Raw genomic sequence first — 14352 nt, 5'->3', positions numbered from 1 at the left:
GGTCCAACTATTTGTATTTTGTTAAGTCTTTAGTTTATAATGAATTTAAAGTTTGTACTGCAGTTATTTTTTGGTGTTTTCTTACTTTTATTGATTTATTTACAAAAACACTATCCTTACGCCAATACGATAATGACGATACTTATAAACAAAATTGGTTTATTTATAACATTCCAGACAATCGAATTAAAAAAAAATCCTACAATATAAACAGAAACAAAATGTATACCTCCAGTTTTGAACTCTACCTTTTTGTATCAGACCCTATTAAGTAAAGCCCAGGTGAACTTTTATAATAAACTTTGCTTATCAAAAAGTCCTAACTCCGTCTGATGCACGTATAAGTCGTATATTATAGCCGAGCAAGAACTTCCTACATAAGAATGTAATATTCAATATTCTCACGTAGCTAGAACAGGGGGGCATTGTTATAATGCGGCGGTGGAGGATTCGATCAAGCCTGCATAAATCGATGCGATACGCCAAGATTCGAACAAAGCCGCAAGTTGAGAATACGTACCTGCGCCATTGTACATGCAATATTGCAGTGCGGTGCTCAACAGAGTGCTCTCAGAACATTCTTGAGATTTGAATAAGAAACGATTGCAAATTGTAACTTGGAATGCTATGAAACGTGACAGAATTCTTTATGACTTTCTCAAGTAGGTACTTTTAGTTGTTAAACTTTGTTATATTAGTTATGTAACCTAGACCTAACCGTCGGTACAAAATAAAAGGCGTGGTGCAATCTGTTTCACTTAAGGGTATCTTAATAATTACAAGTGTCCATTCTTTCCAATTAAGGAAAGTCTCGGGCGATAAATTGCGAGGGGTTGTCGCGAGCACTTTGAATGCTACCGAGCTACGGGTGTACGGAGCGTAAACATGTCGACCTACAGCCTCGCGCTTCTCGAAAAACTTTTTATAAAATCTCGTTTTAATGCCTTAATAAAGTGCTCGGTCCATGCTACTTAAAAAGTAAAAACACCCGCCACCGCCGTTAATTACAGACGTAGGTACTTCAAACAACGAAGCTATACGGAAGAACAAACGAAAATTTATTCTGACCGGGGTTTTTCTGGCATCTATTAAATAAAGAAGTCGTGTAGAATGCTAAGCAAGGTTGAGCGGCCCTCGCCCTACGAGTTTTCCACTTGAAGTGGAGTGTGCGGGGTGTGGGGTCGGGGTGACAAGGGTGCTATTCAGAATGGCTTAGATAAGGTAAGGAGGATGTAGAGGCAAGATGCGCGGCGTAATGAACCGCCTCTGAATACCGGCAGCGTTTTTGTGTGGTTCTAGTGCTAAATTGAATATTAGGCGCGATTTGACAGGGAATGAGCGGGTGCCGGAAATAAATCCGCGGTTATTATGTTACCCAAATGAAATTGTGGAGCCTACAGAGGGGCGCTGCTCAATTTCGAGCCGGTGTAAATTGCCAGTCGTAGCACCATTTATTACGTGGAAATTTGAGCTTTCTCGCCGCCTCGAAATGCGTAATTAGTGGAATTTAATATGCAAGTGTAGACTCTTTAGTTCTGCCGAAAACAACTACGAATTTGTTGAACACGCCTTTGCCTTTAACGACGTTTAAAAATTCCGAGGTCGAAGTTCTCACGAACGAACTGTTGATATTATGAAAAGCCGGCTGAAGGAATATAAAACAAGTCTGATGTTTTTGAAGCTGCAACATAGTAGCTCCTTCGTGATTTCGCAACAAAAACATTCCGAACCAAATGAACGAGGCAAGAATACAAAATGAAACTTGAAACGCCGGTTTGCGGTGCCGCGAAAGACGGTTACAAGCTTTATTTCATTTCCTTTGTGCGGAATCGTTTGTATTTGTTCACCTATAACTCCGTAATCGTATATTTAAAGTTGCTCGGCTTTTGTAAGTAAACTTCATAAACCAACACGTAATAAGGCCGGAGTGCACATCTCACACGCAAAGTTCGCAAGATAAAGTTAACCACTTGAGTTCATTGCATGAGTTCGTAACTTCTCATATTGTATTCCTCATTAAAGTTGCCTCTGCATAGACTGTACCGTGTTCTAGATGTGCTTTATCAATGGCAGAGACAGCAGAACGAGATAGGGAGCGCTCTAGCACGAAACCTAGGGTTAGAAGTCGCGGAGTAAATAGGAGAAGATATACCCATCCCCTACTCCCTAATGCGAGAGCGACTCCGGAGTCTTGGTAACGCAGCTTTGTAAGAACTACACGAGGTGGTTTTGCTCTCCTAGTCTCTAAAAAGCAGAGATTCTGGTGTGGGTCGAGTTGCACATACCCGTAACTTGCGGGGGCAGGGAATGCGCAAGAACATATCCAACTCGGCTATGACAAAAAAAAAATGAAAAAGACGTAGGTTGGTGGGAAAAGCGTCAGCCTAATTTTCAATATTTACCCCAAATTTGATGTCAAAATAAGTGGCAGCAAAGGGCGTCAGAAGTAGGTTAGGCAACAAAGACAATGTTATGAAAGGGGCGCTATATCGATTCGTATGCATTTCGCTTGCAGAGTGCGGGCGGCACATCTGTGCGGTGTGCCGCTGCTCAGTCGAGCACAAGGGGGGGGGGGGGGGACCACCCTCTACCACGATAGCCGACATTCGCAACACCTCGCAAACGACGCACTCGCTTGTGAACTCACTTTATATTAGGGCTACCTCCAAACTAAATTGAAAGTACGGTCAAATGCACGCTTAAAACTACGCTTCAAGTAAACTCACGGAACGGTGGATAATTTCTCGCTCATTTAACATTCATCACTCGGCTCAAAATTGTATAGAATTATGACGTAGATTATATGCGATATATATGTATGTGTAACAAAGTTATAGTTTCGAAAACATAATTAACGTCTAACAACTCATTGTCAAACTTGTAATTAATTTAAGCTAACGAAATAAACACTACTTATCCAATATATGCATTATCAAAATTTTGTTAAGTGCCTATCTGCTACCCAATTCGCATAGCTAAGAAAAAAATTACTAGTCATATATTTTAGAGTAGATAGCTTGTACTGTAGATAAAACATTATATATAATGTGTTAAACTTTAATAAATAAGCTAAAATAGTGCAAATGAACACATGCATTGATCCATATAGTTGATGAACACACAAGTTTTTAAGCTTGTAAACGAAAATTTAAATAACAGGCAACCCTTGACGGGTGCGTCACTTGCACCACCCACTTGTTTCGGAGGCCGTGTTATGAAATCAACGTGTTCGAGCGCAACACTCCTCGGCTCTCACAGTCCCAAATGGAAAATGGAAAATGTGGTACACGGCTGTTCGAGAATTTTTCAAAGTGAAATTTTGTCGTGAATTTTTAACAAGTCAAAGTTTGGAATTTTGGTACTCACATGTCTCTCCTCTGCCGAACTGATACCTGCAAACAAACAACTTTATGAAATTTTTTACTAACTTTTATTAACAACTGTTATATCGTATTTTTTCCGAGGATTACAAAGGTAAGTTATACATTATGTGGGCCAGTAGTTTTAATTCCTATTACAAATGCGACTGTTTTAGACTCGCTCTTCTTTAATCTCTTGAATTTTAAAGTCGTTGACATACTTGCCTTTGTACCGCCTTGTCTTACATACAAAATTGTAAATGGACAAGTTACTTCTACCAATTTCCTTTTAATAATTAGTTATAAGTTTACACAAAATAACCAGGGATTATATAGAGTCAAAGATGCTTTCTTAAGATAACATTACAATAGAAATGAGAATTAGAATTATAAATAACCAAAACGAATATATAAATGAGATAATCTTTATAACGATAAAATATTCAGAGGGAATGTTGAATAAATAAAAGGTGCCAATGCGCCAACTTCCCTCTCGACAGTAGGTAAACGTCAATTGTCAAGTGTGGAATAGACACTACAGTTCCCCTAGTTCACACTTATTACCGTTTTTTATCACGATGGGTGCTTCACTATTGTTAGGGTTCAAGGAGAATAGTGTCTTACAACGTGCTAGAACGTTCCATTATACTCTTATGATTTTAGATGATTTTATTTGAAACGCACTAAATAAATACAAAGTACAGTCTGTGAAATATTTTTTTCGTGGTAATTTAGCGACTCGAGTACTACGCCAATAAAAATCATTTTAAATAAAAAAATCTATTTTCAATATCCTGTTGTCAATGTTGCCAAGATTTCCAATTACTCTATTTTCCCATCTAAATAGATTTATTCAATTTAAATTTAGAATTCCAATTACTAAGCTATATTTCGGCTATGCTCTATAGACAATATTATCTTATCTATGGCACAATGTAGTTCACTTTGAATTATGAAACCCGTACACAAACATTCCATACTCTGTGGTATGTTCTAATAATTTAATAGTGAGCACTATGGATGACAGAGTAATTATACAGCATAAATTGCGGCGTGGATTGCTTTGATTAAGCTTTAATTACGCACAAGATACGTATCTACGTGATTATAATAGCAAATTGGCTATGTAAGGGACATGAATAATCTATAAATCTTCGATTTAAATTTCACCTACGTCTAAAGATTTTATGAAACATTGTATTAAAGAGATAAATTACTTCAAATAAAACTGTCGTAAAATAAATAATTGTATATTATTTTTTATACATAAGAGGATCGAAGTTTGGCGGCAATCCGACCTGATGTTAAGTGAGATGCGGCCTATTGGAGGCCACGCCTGTCCAGGAGATGTCTATTTAGCCGCCGCTTTATGGAGCTCTTTAGGAAAGATTGAAAGCAAGGAATTCCATTATATGATCTATAGTCTTATATTACGTACTGCATTACTGTATTGCTTCCGTATATGTAAATTCTATCAGAGAGCTAGTAATAGCATTTACACCTTGTTATATAATATAATTCACACACGTACATATCCTTGATCCTCTAATAATCATTAGTTCCATATTCTATAACAGAGTCGCAAAGGCATTAACCACTACAGTTAATATTCATCAATTTGTCGAGCAATTACTGGGTCTAAGCCGTGATTATAGTTAGTGCATGTACATTAATATATTGCGAACTAGTGCAACGCTCGACTACAATTAATTTAAATGTAATAGCCTCAATTATTGGCCAGCTAACCGCTTATATTCGCCATCCACGCGAACATACTCGTGATATGTAGAGGTAACATAATTAACCACGTACAAGTTGGCACAACCTTTTATTTAAACATTTCTTTAGTGTTCTAAGAAGCTTTGAAAAGCCAATAAACTAATACTCAAATCCAAACTCAAAATAACTTTATTCATATAGGTAAACAAGTACACTTATGACGTCAATAGAAAAGATGTTAATTTGATTCTAAATTTAAATTTACTACCAGTTCGAAAGTCAAGGGCGTAGAGTGTTCTAGAAGAACTGGCAAAAAAGTCTCCGACAATCATTTTAATCAACAAGTTTTGTGTTAGACAAATTGTTTGAACTGGAGCAAATCAATCCCAAGGATTAGGATCATTTAAATATTCGTCAAATTTATAAAAAGCTTTATTACTTATAGTTTGTTATAACAATATCCATGAAACAGGTAAACAGCATACGCTATTATAACTATTTGTTGAGGTCGCGCGAGCTGTTTGTCGTTTAAACAGCAGCATTTATAGAGCTAATTATTTAACTTCGAGTTGTCCGCGTCAACCTACACTCAAGTCACCCGCAAAATTACGTTACTAATTGACTGAAACACGCGACTGTAACACCAGTAAGGAATAATTAATTGGGCGCGGGTGAGGGGCGAGGGGGGCCATCTGCGCGGTAACTCTTACATCAGTACACCGATAATGGCACAAATTAGCCAGGGAAGTGGCAACCGGAGGAGCGTGGGGTGGAAGGGAGGAGGGGGCGCTAAGCCGGAACATCCCGGAGCGCAGATTACCGCTTGCTTTTGTAATTAACCAGAGCGACGGGCGGCTTCCAAACCCATTTCTGTGTTACATTTTCATTTGTGGCGCTCTCCCGATGCGCGGATTAACCGCTCCGCGATTGAACCCTGTTGTATGAATATCTGATTTGATCGATATCATATCGAAAAGGTCGTGTTTGCTTGGACAAAGTATTCGTGTGAACAACTCCAGCGGCTGGGCAAACAAATGTAAGCAATTCAAAGAACTGACTTATTTACACTCGAAGCAATATCGGACGAGGTATAGCTTTCATCTATCCGAAAATATGCAAACAGTGAGTTCGAAATGCCTTTCGGAAGTGGTAAATATTGAAGCAGAAGTGGGATTGGAGACGTCTGCCGCACGGAGGGTGGAGGGGCTAATAGTCCCCTGAGACGGCGCGAGCAAACACGTCGAGCACGCAAACATACGACACCTCTTAAAATATTCATCTTATTGAGAGAGCTGTTATGATTCCCACTTTCCACTTCTATTTGTTAGCCTCACTTTTAATTTATTCTATCGTATTTAACATTACTTCAGTATGGATTTCTTTATTTACCAAGACAAGGTCGTAAAACAGTCTTTAGTGGTACCTAACTACATTTTGACATGATAATAATAATAAATCTTTAACATGGAAAAGATGTAATAAAGTATTTCGTATTATATTCTAAGACTTACCGTTTCCTTTATCGTCTGGTCGGTGTATATCTGGTGGTTTTGCTAACACTGAGAGTGGATGATGTGGAGGTACCCCTAGGCCGAGTAGCCCCGCAGGGGGCAAAGCACCTTGCCCTAGGAGTGGCAAAGGCGGAGCTCCATGAGCTGGAAGATGGGCAGCATGCATTTGTTGTAGTAATCTTGGCAGATCAGGTCGTTGTTGCTAAAACAACAAAACATTATTAATGATAGGCCAGCGGTATTTATACCCTACAATAAATTGCTTCATCGTCAAAAATCGTGTTTCGCTAATAATAATGCGATATGAAATCATTTTAAGAACATAAAAAATACAAGAACAAAACAAGTTCAATTTGTGTTATAGTGTCGACGATAAAGTGAATTGGTGTGCCACCGCAGTGTCGTGCATTTTTAAAATTGAACTGGGCCAAATTAAAAACTCCTCCACGGACCCCTGGGGACGCTGCGATATTTTAAAATTTAAATGAGAGCTTCGCCGGCGGCGACGACTCGGTTAAAATTGATTACTCTTTCTCTATTATCCCCTTTTTCCACTTTCCTCGTTTTCCAGCGTTTCCCGTTCCTATCTAGTCTCGTTTAACTTTTTTATTGTACACTGTGGCTAGTTGTTTTCAATACGCGTGATCACCTACTCTAGTTATCATTGTACCTATTTAAAATTAGGAAGTGCGTGATTTTCAAAAATCGAATATCAATCATTTGATAAAGATTGTAAACTTCAGCAGAGATTTTGTTTAATAATCGTAAATAGATCGGTACAAGTGTTTATAACCATTTACCTTCCACCAGCCTGTTTAGACTTTAACATTAAGAGCAAACATTAATGTAAATAAAGATAATGTTAAGTACACTTTAATGAATAATGACAGGAATCATTGCAAGTTTGCAGTAGGTAGGTCGTATAAAACTGGGTGCGAAACCAAGGGATTCTAAACAAAGGCGAGGCGCGTTGAAACGGCTGCCGTGACACGACCCCGAGCTATTGAGATTCACACCTCACCCCCGTCTCCCCAAGCCCCCACACCCCCGCTTGTTATTATGAATGACAATATCGCACCGCTACCGTACCGCAATATTTTTTCCAGAGTGCATTTACTTAAGAAGTGATTAAATACCAGCGTCGCTCCCCCGAGATCTCTCGTTTCCCCTAACGACTTTTCCAACGATACTTATCTGCCAGACTTTGGTGTTTATATTATCAGCTAAATTAAAGTTTGCTGAAGTTTGGGTTATGCCAGCTTGTGGAGATTACAGATTATTTTATAAAAGAAAATTAATTTCGAGTCCCCAAAAAATGGGGATCTTTTATTAGATTGAAGACGAAAGAAATTCCTTATAAACTTTGTATCGTATTACTCGTGTAATATAAACGTTATGTATATGAGAAACATGTCGGAAGCAAGCTATGAATACATGAGTGAGTATTCGAAACTGGAAAACTTTTGTCACGAGGAAAATTCTTTTTCGGGGTTTTTACGGCACATTTACCTTCGTGTACACGCCACGGATTACTTTATAAATGGATAGTGGGCGGAATTGGGATTTTTGTATTCCACTCGGCTGCTTTTACGAAATACAAGTACATTCAAGGAGCAAATAACTACCAACGGTTGTACAATTTAAATCGCTAAATGGAGCTATAATGAATACGTAGGCCTAATGAAGCAACGAGACGGTTTAAGATAAATTATATCTTAATTCTCTTTGTAATTACAGCGTCGAAGTCACAAATAAGTGGGCGCATAATCTTAACATTAACCTACAATTAGCCGTTACACTTTAATGAGTGCAATCAAGAGGAAACTTTCCACTCTAGCCTCACTTAGTTATTAATTAAGAGTTGTTAAGTGCTCGTTTTAAATCGAATGTAAATTCTAAACATATTTTGAGTTATGTTAGCGTTTACATTACTTACATGTTGTTGATATTGTTAATGGTTTGTTTGTTCATCGTGGGATTGTGTTCACAGATTTGTTAGTATTTATACTCTGCTTAATCTATTTAGCGTTTAAGCGTTTATTTTAATAATTCAGTGTTAATAAGATTTTACTACATCGACAATACTCGTCACCATAAGGAATGCAGCTAGAGCTGAGCGCATAAATTTTGCGTTTCATTTGCCATTCATACTGATTTACAGAAATAATTGAATCCATAATACAATTTGATAAATAATGTATGAGCCAGTGGAGTGTAATATCGAAGTTGACGAAATTATAGGACGTGGCTTGTCCTCGGAGGTTTCGTTTCGGTGTAAGCTACAAATAGGGTAGGATCGAGACGGGGTGGGTGGAGGGTGATCACGCACCATTAGTCGGAGCCCCGGGGCTCCGCACGCGACGCCGACACTTGTTATAACATCAGCTTTCAACATAATTGCTTCTATCCGTACCGTATGTTAATATCGACAAACATTGGAGAAAGCATTTCAATATTCGTTAATGTAGTCGTGATGATGTTATCACGACTGTTCCGAAACATATCACAGATATAAAAGCCTTACCGTAAAACTGATTACATAATTGAAGGCGACGGAACGGAACTGAAAAACAGTTGAAGCGCAGTTAATGCGAGCCGAGATCGGGATGTTGAATTCAAAGAGGCAAGAAACGTCGAAGGCTCGCAATGCAATATTTATCGCCGCCCGCGAACGTGCCTCGGAAAAAATGACAAATTCATGTCTCCCCACCCTCCGTGCTCTGTGTCCCGATTTATTCCCGTAATTTTTATCAGAGGGTGCGAGACCCGACGTAAACTAGATAGAAATGTTTTCACGAGTCGCTTGTTTATAAAGCCATCGATGGGGAAATAGATACGCTCTATTTGCACGGCCGCCTGTTTATTCATATCTTTCGAGATAATGTTGCATACCTAACGTGTCAATTGCAAATAAAGAACTGATTAGTTTTGTTCGTATAGTGTTTTTTTCGTTCGATAGAACTCATTACGATAAAAAATGTTCTAATTAAAAAAAAAAAACAATTATTACATTGTCTCTTCACTGAGACATCATGGAACATTACGACCTTTCCTAAGTTAAAATTAATACTAGTGATTTTCTTAATGGTTTAAATACGTACGTTGCTGCGTTTTTTTATATAGGTTTAAGTCTATAAAAAAGATACTAAATCAAGACAGCCACGAGCAAATTTTATAATAAAACTGTTTTTTTTTTTTTTTAATTTTTAAGGGTTTCAATTGACAACGTAGCGTTTCTATGGTAGATATTAATAGAATAAAGCTTTTGTCATTTACATTTGAGCATCTTCGATGATGAAATTAATATGCAATAAGAAATTTAATAAAGCATAAGATTTTGAAGAGTGATTTAAATGGGTAGGCAAACAGTTCTCCAATTTGAGTATTCCCTCTTCACAAATCGGCGGGACGGAATGGTCGCAAATCAGAGGGGGTGCTCTAGAGCCCCTTTGATCCCTAGCTGACCCGAAAATAAAAAAGGTTCGTAAAAAAGGACCGACATACGGAAAGTGGCGCCGCTTTTTTATTTAAATTAGAGTGTTTTATAGGAGAGCGTTATTGGGTTCTGCCAGTTTCTCAAAGGGACTCGTGTTATTAAGCCTAATGTGTGTATTGTGAAAGCTTTCGAAGTCATGATGCATTATTTTAAGTTTCATTATATATTTAATGTTGTAGGTTAAAAGGTATTTTATAATAGTTATTTTTTTCTATTTAAACCACGTGAATATATAAGTTTATGTTTTTACGATGTTTCGTAATAATAATAATTTATTTGTAAGAATATGGTACAGTCGAAAGTTCGTATATTCTACCACACATAATCGCGTGCAAATTTCTCTTGAAAGGACTTTTAAATATATAATGAATCATATCAATTAGTAAATTCTTAAATTATTTGTATAAAATATCACATTATTAAAATAAAATTATTACGTTATCAAATTAATTATGTTTCATGCAAATAACCATTTATAGAATTATATTTTTTTCCATTAAGTCGATTTTTAAAACCTCTAGTAGGAATATCTCTTTTTATGCTTTTGGTTTTCGTATCAAAGATTATATCAATTACTAAAATCTATTTTAACAGACCTTCTCAATGTTAAAAAATATAATGGTAATGCCTAAAAAACAGTATTAAAACTTTGTTACATATTTGGAAACAAACGTTAAAACATCACCAAAAGATGGCAGATATGCAAATTTATTGCCATTAAATTCTCGTATAAACCGCAGCCATGGGGAGTGAGTGCAATAAGTAATTAAGGTGTATTATTAACAGGAGACAAGTTCTCGACATTAAATAATTCATGAGTTGACTCGCGGCCAAAAACAAATCACATTTGAGTGAATATTGATAAGGCATATTTTAATAATTATTGCGGAATTTTATAATCTACCCTCATTTAAATAAACAATTTGAAAGTTAGTGTTGGTCGCGATATTCTGCTGGATAGTTACATATATAGTTTCAAATTAGACTAAAATATATCTAGTTTCAAGATCTTTAAACTATAAACTTATTAGGGAATTTCAGAATGCCTTATCAAATTTACGTTATAGCGTGTATAGTGACAGAAATACATTGTCTTTACTGAGACATCATGGATCATTACGATAAGTAATTTAAGTCTAACCTAATTTCCTAATATGTAAAATAAGAAAGTGTCCAATAACACTACTTACAGCCTCTATTAAGGGGCATACACTCTGTTCTTGTGTTTTATTTTTTGTTTAGCACTAGCGTACACTAACACTAAAACTAATTCCAATGATTTTCAATCTTCTCTCTAGAACCGTAGCCTCCAGAAGTTAAATAGCCTGAATGTTGAGGCTGATGGAATCTAAAAAATGAACACGTTTCAAAGTACATCACATGTTTCCTTTTTAACCAGTGGCGCTACAACCTTTTTAGGTTCTAGCCTCAGATATCTGTATCTGTTTCATGATCATTTGTCAATTTAATAATTAGCCGTCGACTTTTTTAAGCCAAGCCGGTTTTATCACGATATTTCCCTTCACCGTTCGAGCGAGACAAAACCCATTGGTACACAACCGGCGTTCGAACCTATGATCTGAAGGATGAGAGTCGCACGTTGAAGCCACCAGGCCAACAATGCTCTCTCTCATATTACATTCATTTAAATTAGATATTTATATCTGTTACATTATATTAAGAGCGTCACAATCTGAGTATACTAATCGAGTTGGCTACTCTCCAAGTTTGAGATTCATAAGAGTCTTCATAAGAGTCTATCGTCCATACACTGATGAGCGACGGAGTTTCACCACTTTATTTTCGTGCTCATTATGTTGAAAACGATTTATTTTGATCACAGCTTTTACTTTTTGCTTATAATAAGCTCCGCTAATGACTTGACCTAACGAAATACCAAAGTGGCTGTACAATAAATGTATTTTGTAGTCTTAGGAGTATGATAGACTGTTGAAGTAGTTAAGTGAGGTACCCACGCCCACGCACACCACTCTCTGAAACCAACACCATCAGGGCACGAATAGATTTTTTCAAAGACCAAATTGCTTATAAATTAAAAAGCTTATAGGGAAACCAAGTCTTACTAACACGACGATCAATTACACAACTAGGCAGGAAACCGGGAAGATGGAATGCAGCTTATCTTTTATATAATGTATACATGTTGTAGGTATATATTTTATAAATGCTTAAAAGATAAATAAAAAAATTCCTTTACTATTCAGTCAGTTAAAAGTTTGTAATAGCCCTCGTTATTCCAAGAAAATTTAAGAAATTAAAATCGAATTTAAATAAGAAAATAAATATACATTAATAACATAATAAAAATAATCGATGAATGTTATTGCTTTATGAAGACCTCACGACTGCAAAAATTGATAATTGAATATAATCAAATTTGCCACGATATTATTATTAGTGTGAATTGTTAATATTAACGAGTTACTATAAATCATTAATAGCCAGTCTAAAATTTACATGTTTAACATGTTCACGTGAACTTAAACTCACTAATTAGAGCAGTGACGTGACAAATTACGGACCAACGCGTATATAAAGAGAAGTTAAACACGACTAACCAAAAAGTAAAGTATTTTTCAAGTATATTTATAAAGTGACTGATTATTAATGACCATTTAAAATTAATGAAGTCTTCACACAGCGATCTTATCTGTTTAAGAATATTTGATCTGACATTTTCTGAACTACGTGTATGGAACCAGTAGTCCACTGAAGTAATTCCGTACCAATTACAGACGCAAAATATTTATTTTGCGTCGCTATTTTGCGTTTGCTATTCTAAGGTCAATAATTTTATTGACCTTAGAATTCAATGTAAATCGCGAAACACTTAAAATTTTGTTAATTTTCTCATAGAAACAGTCTAAAAAGTTTTTAACTGATATTAAATAAACATAGTCATAATCTACACATTTTATCAATTCACTAAATTTGGATCGCGGCCAAATGGAGTTGTGCGGCTTAGATCGTTTATTTACGATCGAGCTTTCGACCTGTTGAAAAGCCTTAAACTTACACGAACATGTTACGACACAAATTCCACATGTTTCACACAATTAAATCTAGTAGTTTCTATTGAGACGATTAGTAAACGTTAACGTGAAATGATATATTTTGTTAATTTTAGATGCTATACCAAATACATGATTCGGTAAAAATCTTTATATACACATAATAAATAAGTCTTTCCTCAAACTTTGATTTTGTTCACTGTTAGTAGTAGAGTAGTCTTTTGCCGAGGGGTTCAAGTGTACTGGCGCTAATTAAATATTTAATTTGGCGCCTGGTAGAAGATTCCAGTGATTCCAGAGAGGCTGCTTTCCTCTCTCAACGAAGAAGTATCGCAATACAGCAAAGAAATGCTGCCAGCATTTAGGATGACACAGGGACCAAACGTTTTAAATTTGCTTTAATTTTCTATTTATATTTTTATTATTATTACTATGTAGATTATGAATATTGTAAATAATTTATATTAGTTGGCAAAATGTTTACAATAATTTTCGATTACGATACAACTTCGATTTTGTTATAATAAGTGAAAACAGTGAAATTAATAAATCAAGCGAACGGAAAGAGGCTAATGACACCTACTGCAGTCGCGTAAAAAACTCAAAACTGTCAAGGGTGAATTCAAATTCAAAAGAAAAATCAAGCAAGCATATATTACCGTTTATTGTCTAAATGCAAAGACAAGAAAAATGTTGGTATTAACAACATTTTGGACAATTGCCACAGTTAGTGGGTGTGTAACTACATTTCGCTTTAACATTCGACTGCTGTACAAGACACGTGTTACAACTCCAATTGAAATATAGCCGTGGAATTAGTTTATGTTTCTAAATCAAATATCTATTAAAATTCCGTTATGCTTCTTGATATACCGTTGTTAATTTTTATAAATTGTACGAGTGTTTTTGAAGGCCGGGAACGAATTCACGAGTGCTCGGGAATTGTCCATGTCACCTACTTAACATCTGTTTCGTCAACATTTGTTTTTTCTAATGGGCCTTCTGTGCTTAACCACAGACCACCGACTCTTTGGTCTAAGGCATGCCGGTTTCCTCGCGATGTTTTCTTAACCGTAAGAGATAGTGTTAAATGAGTACATAAACAGAGATTCCTTTGGTGCACAGCCGGGGATCGAACCCATGATCTCTCAGGGATGTAAGCCACTAGGCCAACACCATCAGAGCTTACCGCCAGTTTTCCCATAAAAAAAAATCCACTTATATTTGAAATCCAA

At 36.3% G+C, this 14352-nt stretch overlaps 1 protein-coding gene across 2 annotated transcripts in view; it reads right to left on the bottom strand.

Moving 5' to 3' along the window:
* The window catches only part of LOC123707228 (protein groucho-like), a 51126-nt gene that overhangs the window by 17993 nt on the left and 18781 nt on the right, over window positions 1-14352 (bottom strand). For both annotated transcript variants that reach the window (XM_045657097.1, XM_045657099.1), the window contains exons 6-7: window positions 6590-6791; window positions 3367-3392 (exon numbers count right to left, since the gene is read on the bottom strand). In XM_045657097.1, the coding sequence (XP_045513053.1) occupies window positions 3367-3392; window positions 6590-6791 (228 nt within the window). The remainder of the gene's footprint in view (window positions 1-3366; window positions 3393-6589; window positions 6792-14352) is intronic.

The sequence above is a fragment of the Pieris brassicae genome, chromosome 3 (assembly GCF_905147105.1).
Source record: "Pieris brassicae chromosome 3, ilPieBrab1.1, whole genome shotgun sequence".
In the NCBI taxonomy this organism is placed as follows: Eukaryota; Metazoa; Arthropoda; class Insecta; order Lepidoptera; family Pieridae; genus Pieris; species Pieris brassicae.
Note: the sequence above shows the minus strand (reverse complement) of the source record. Positions and strands in the feature narration are given on the sequence as shown.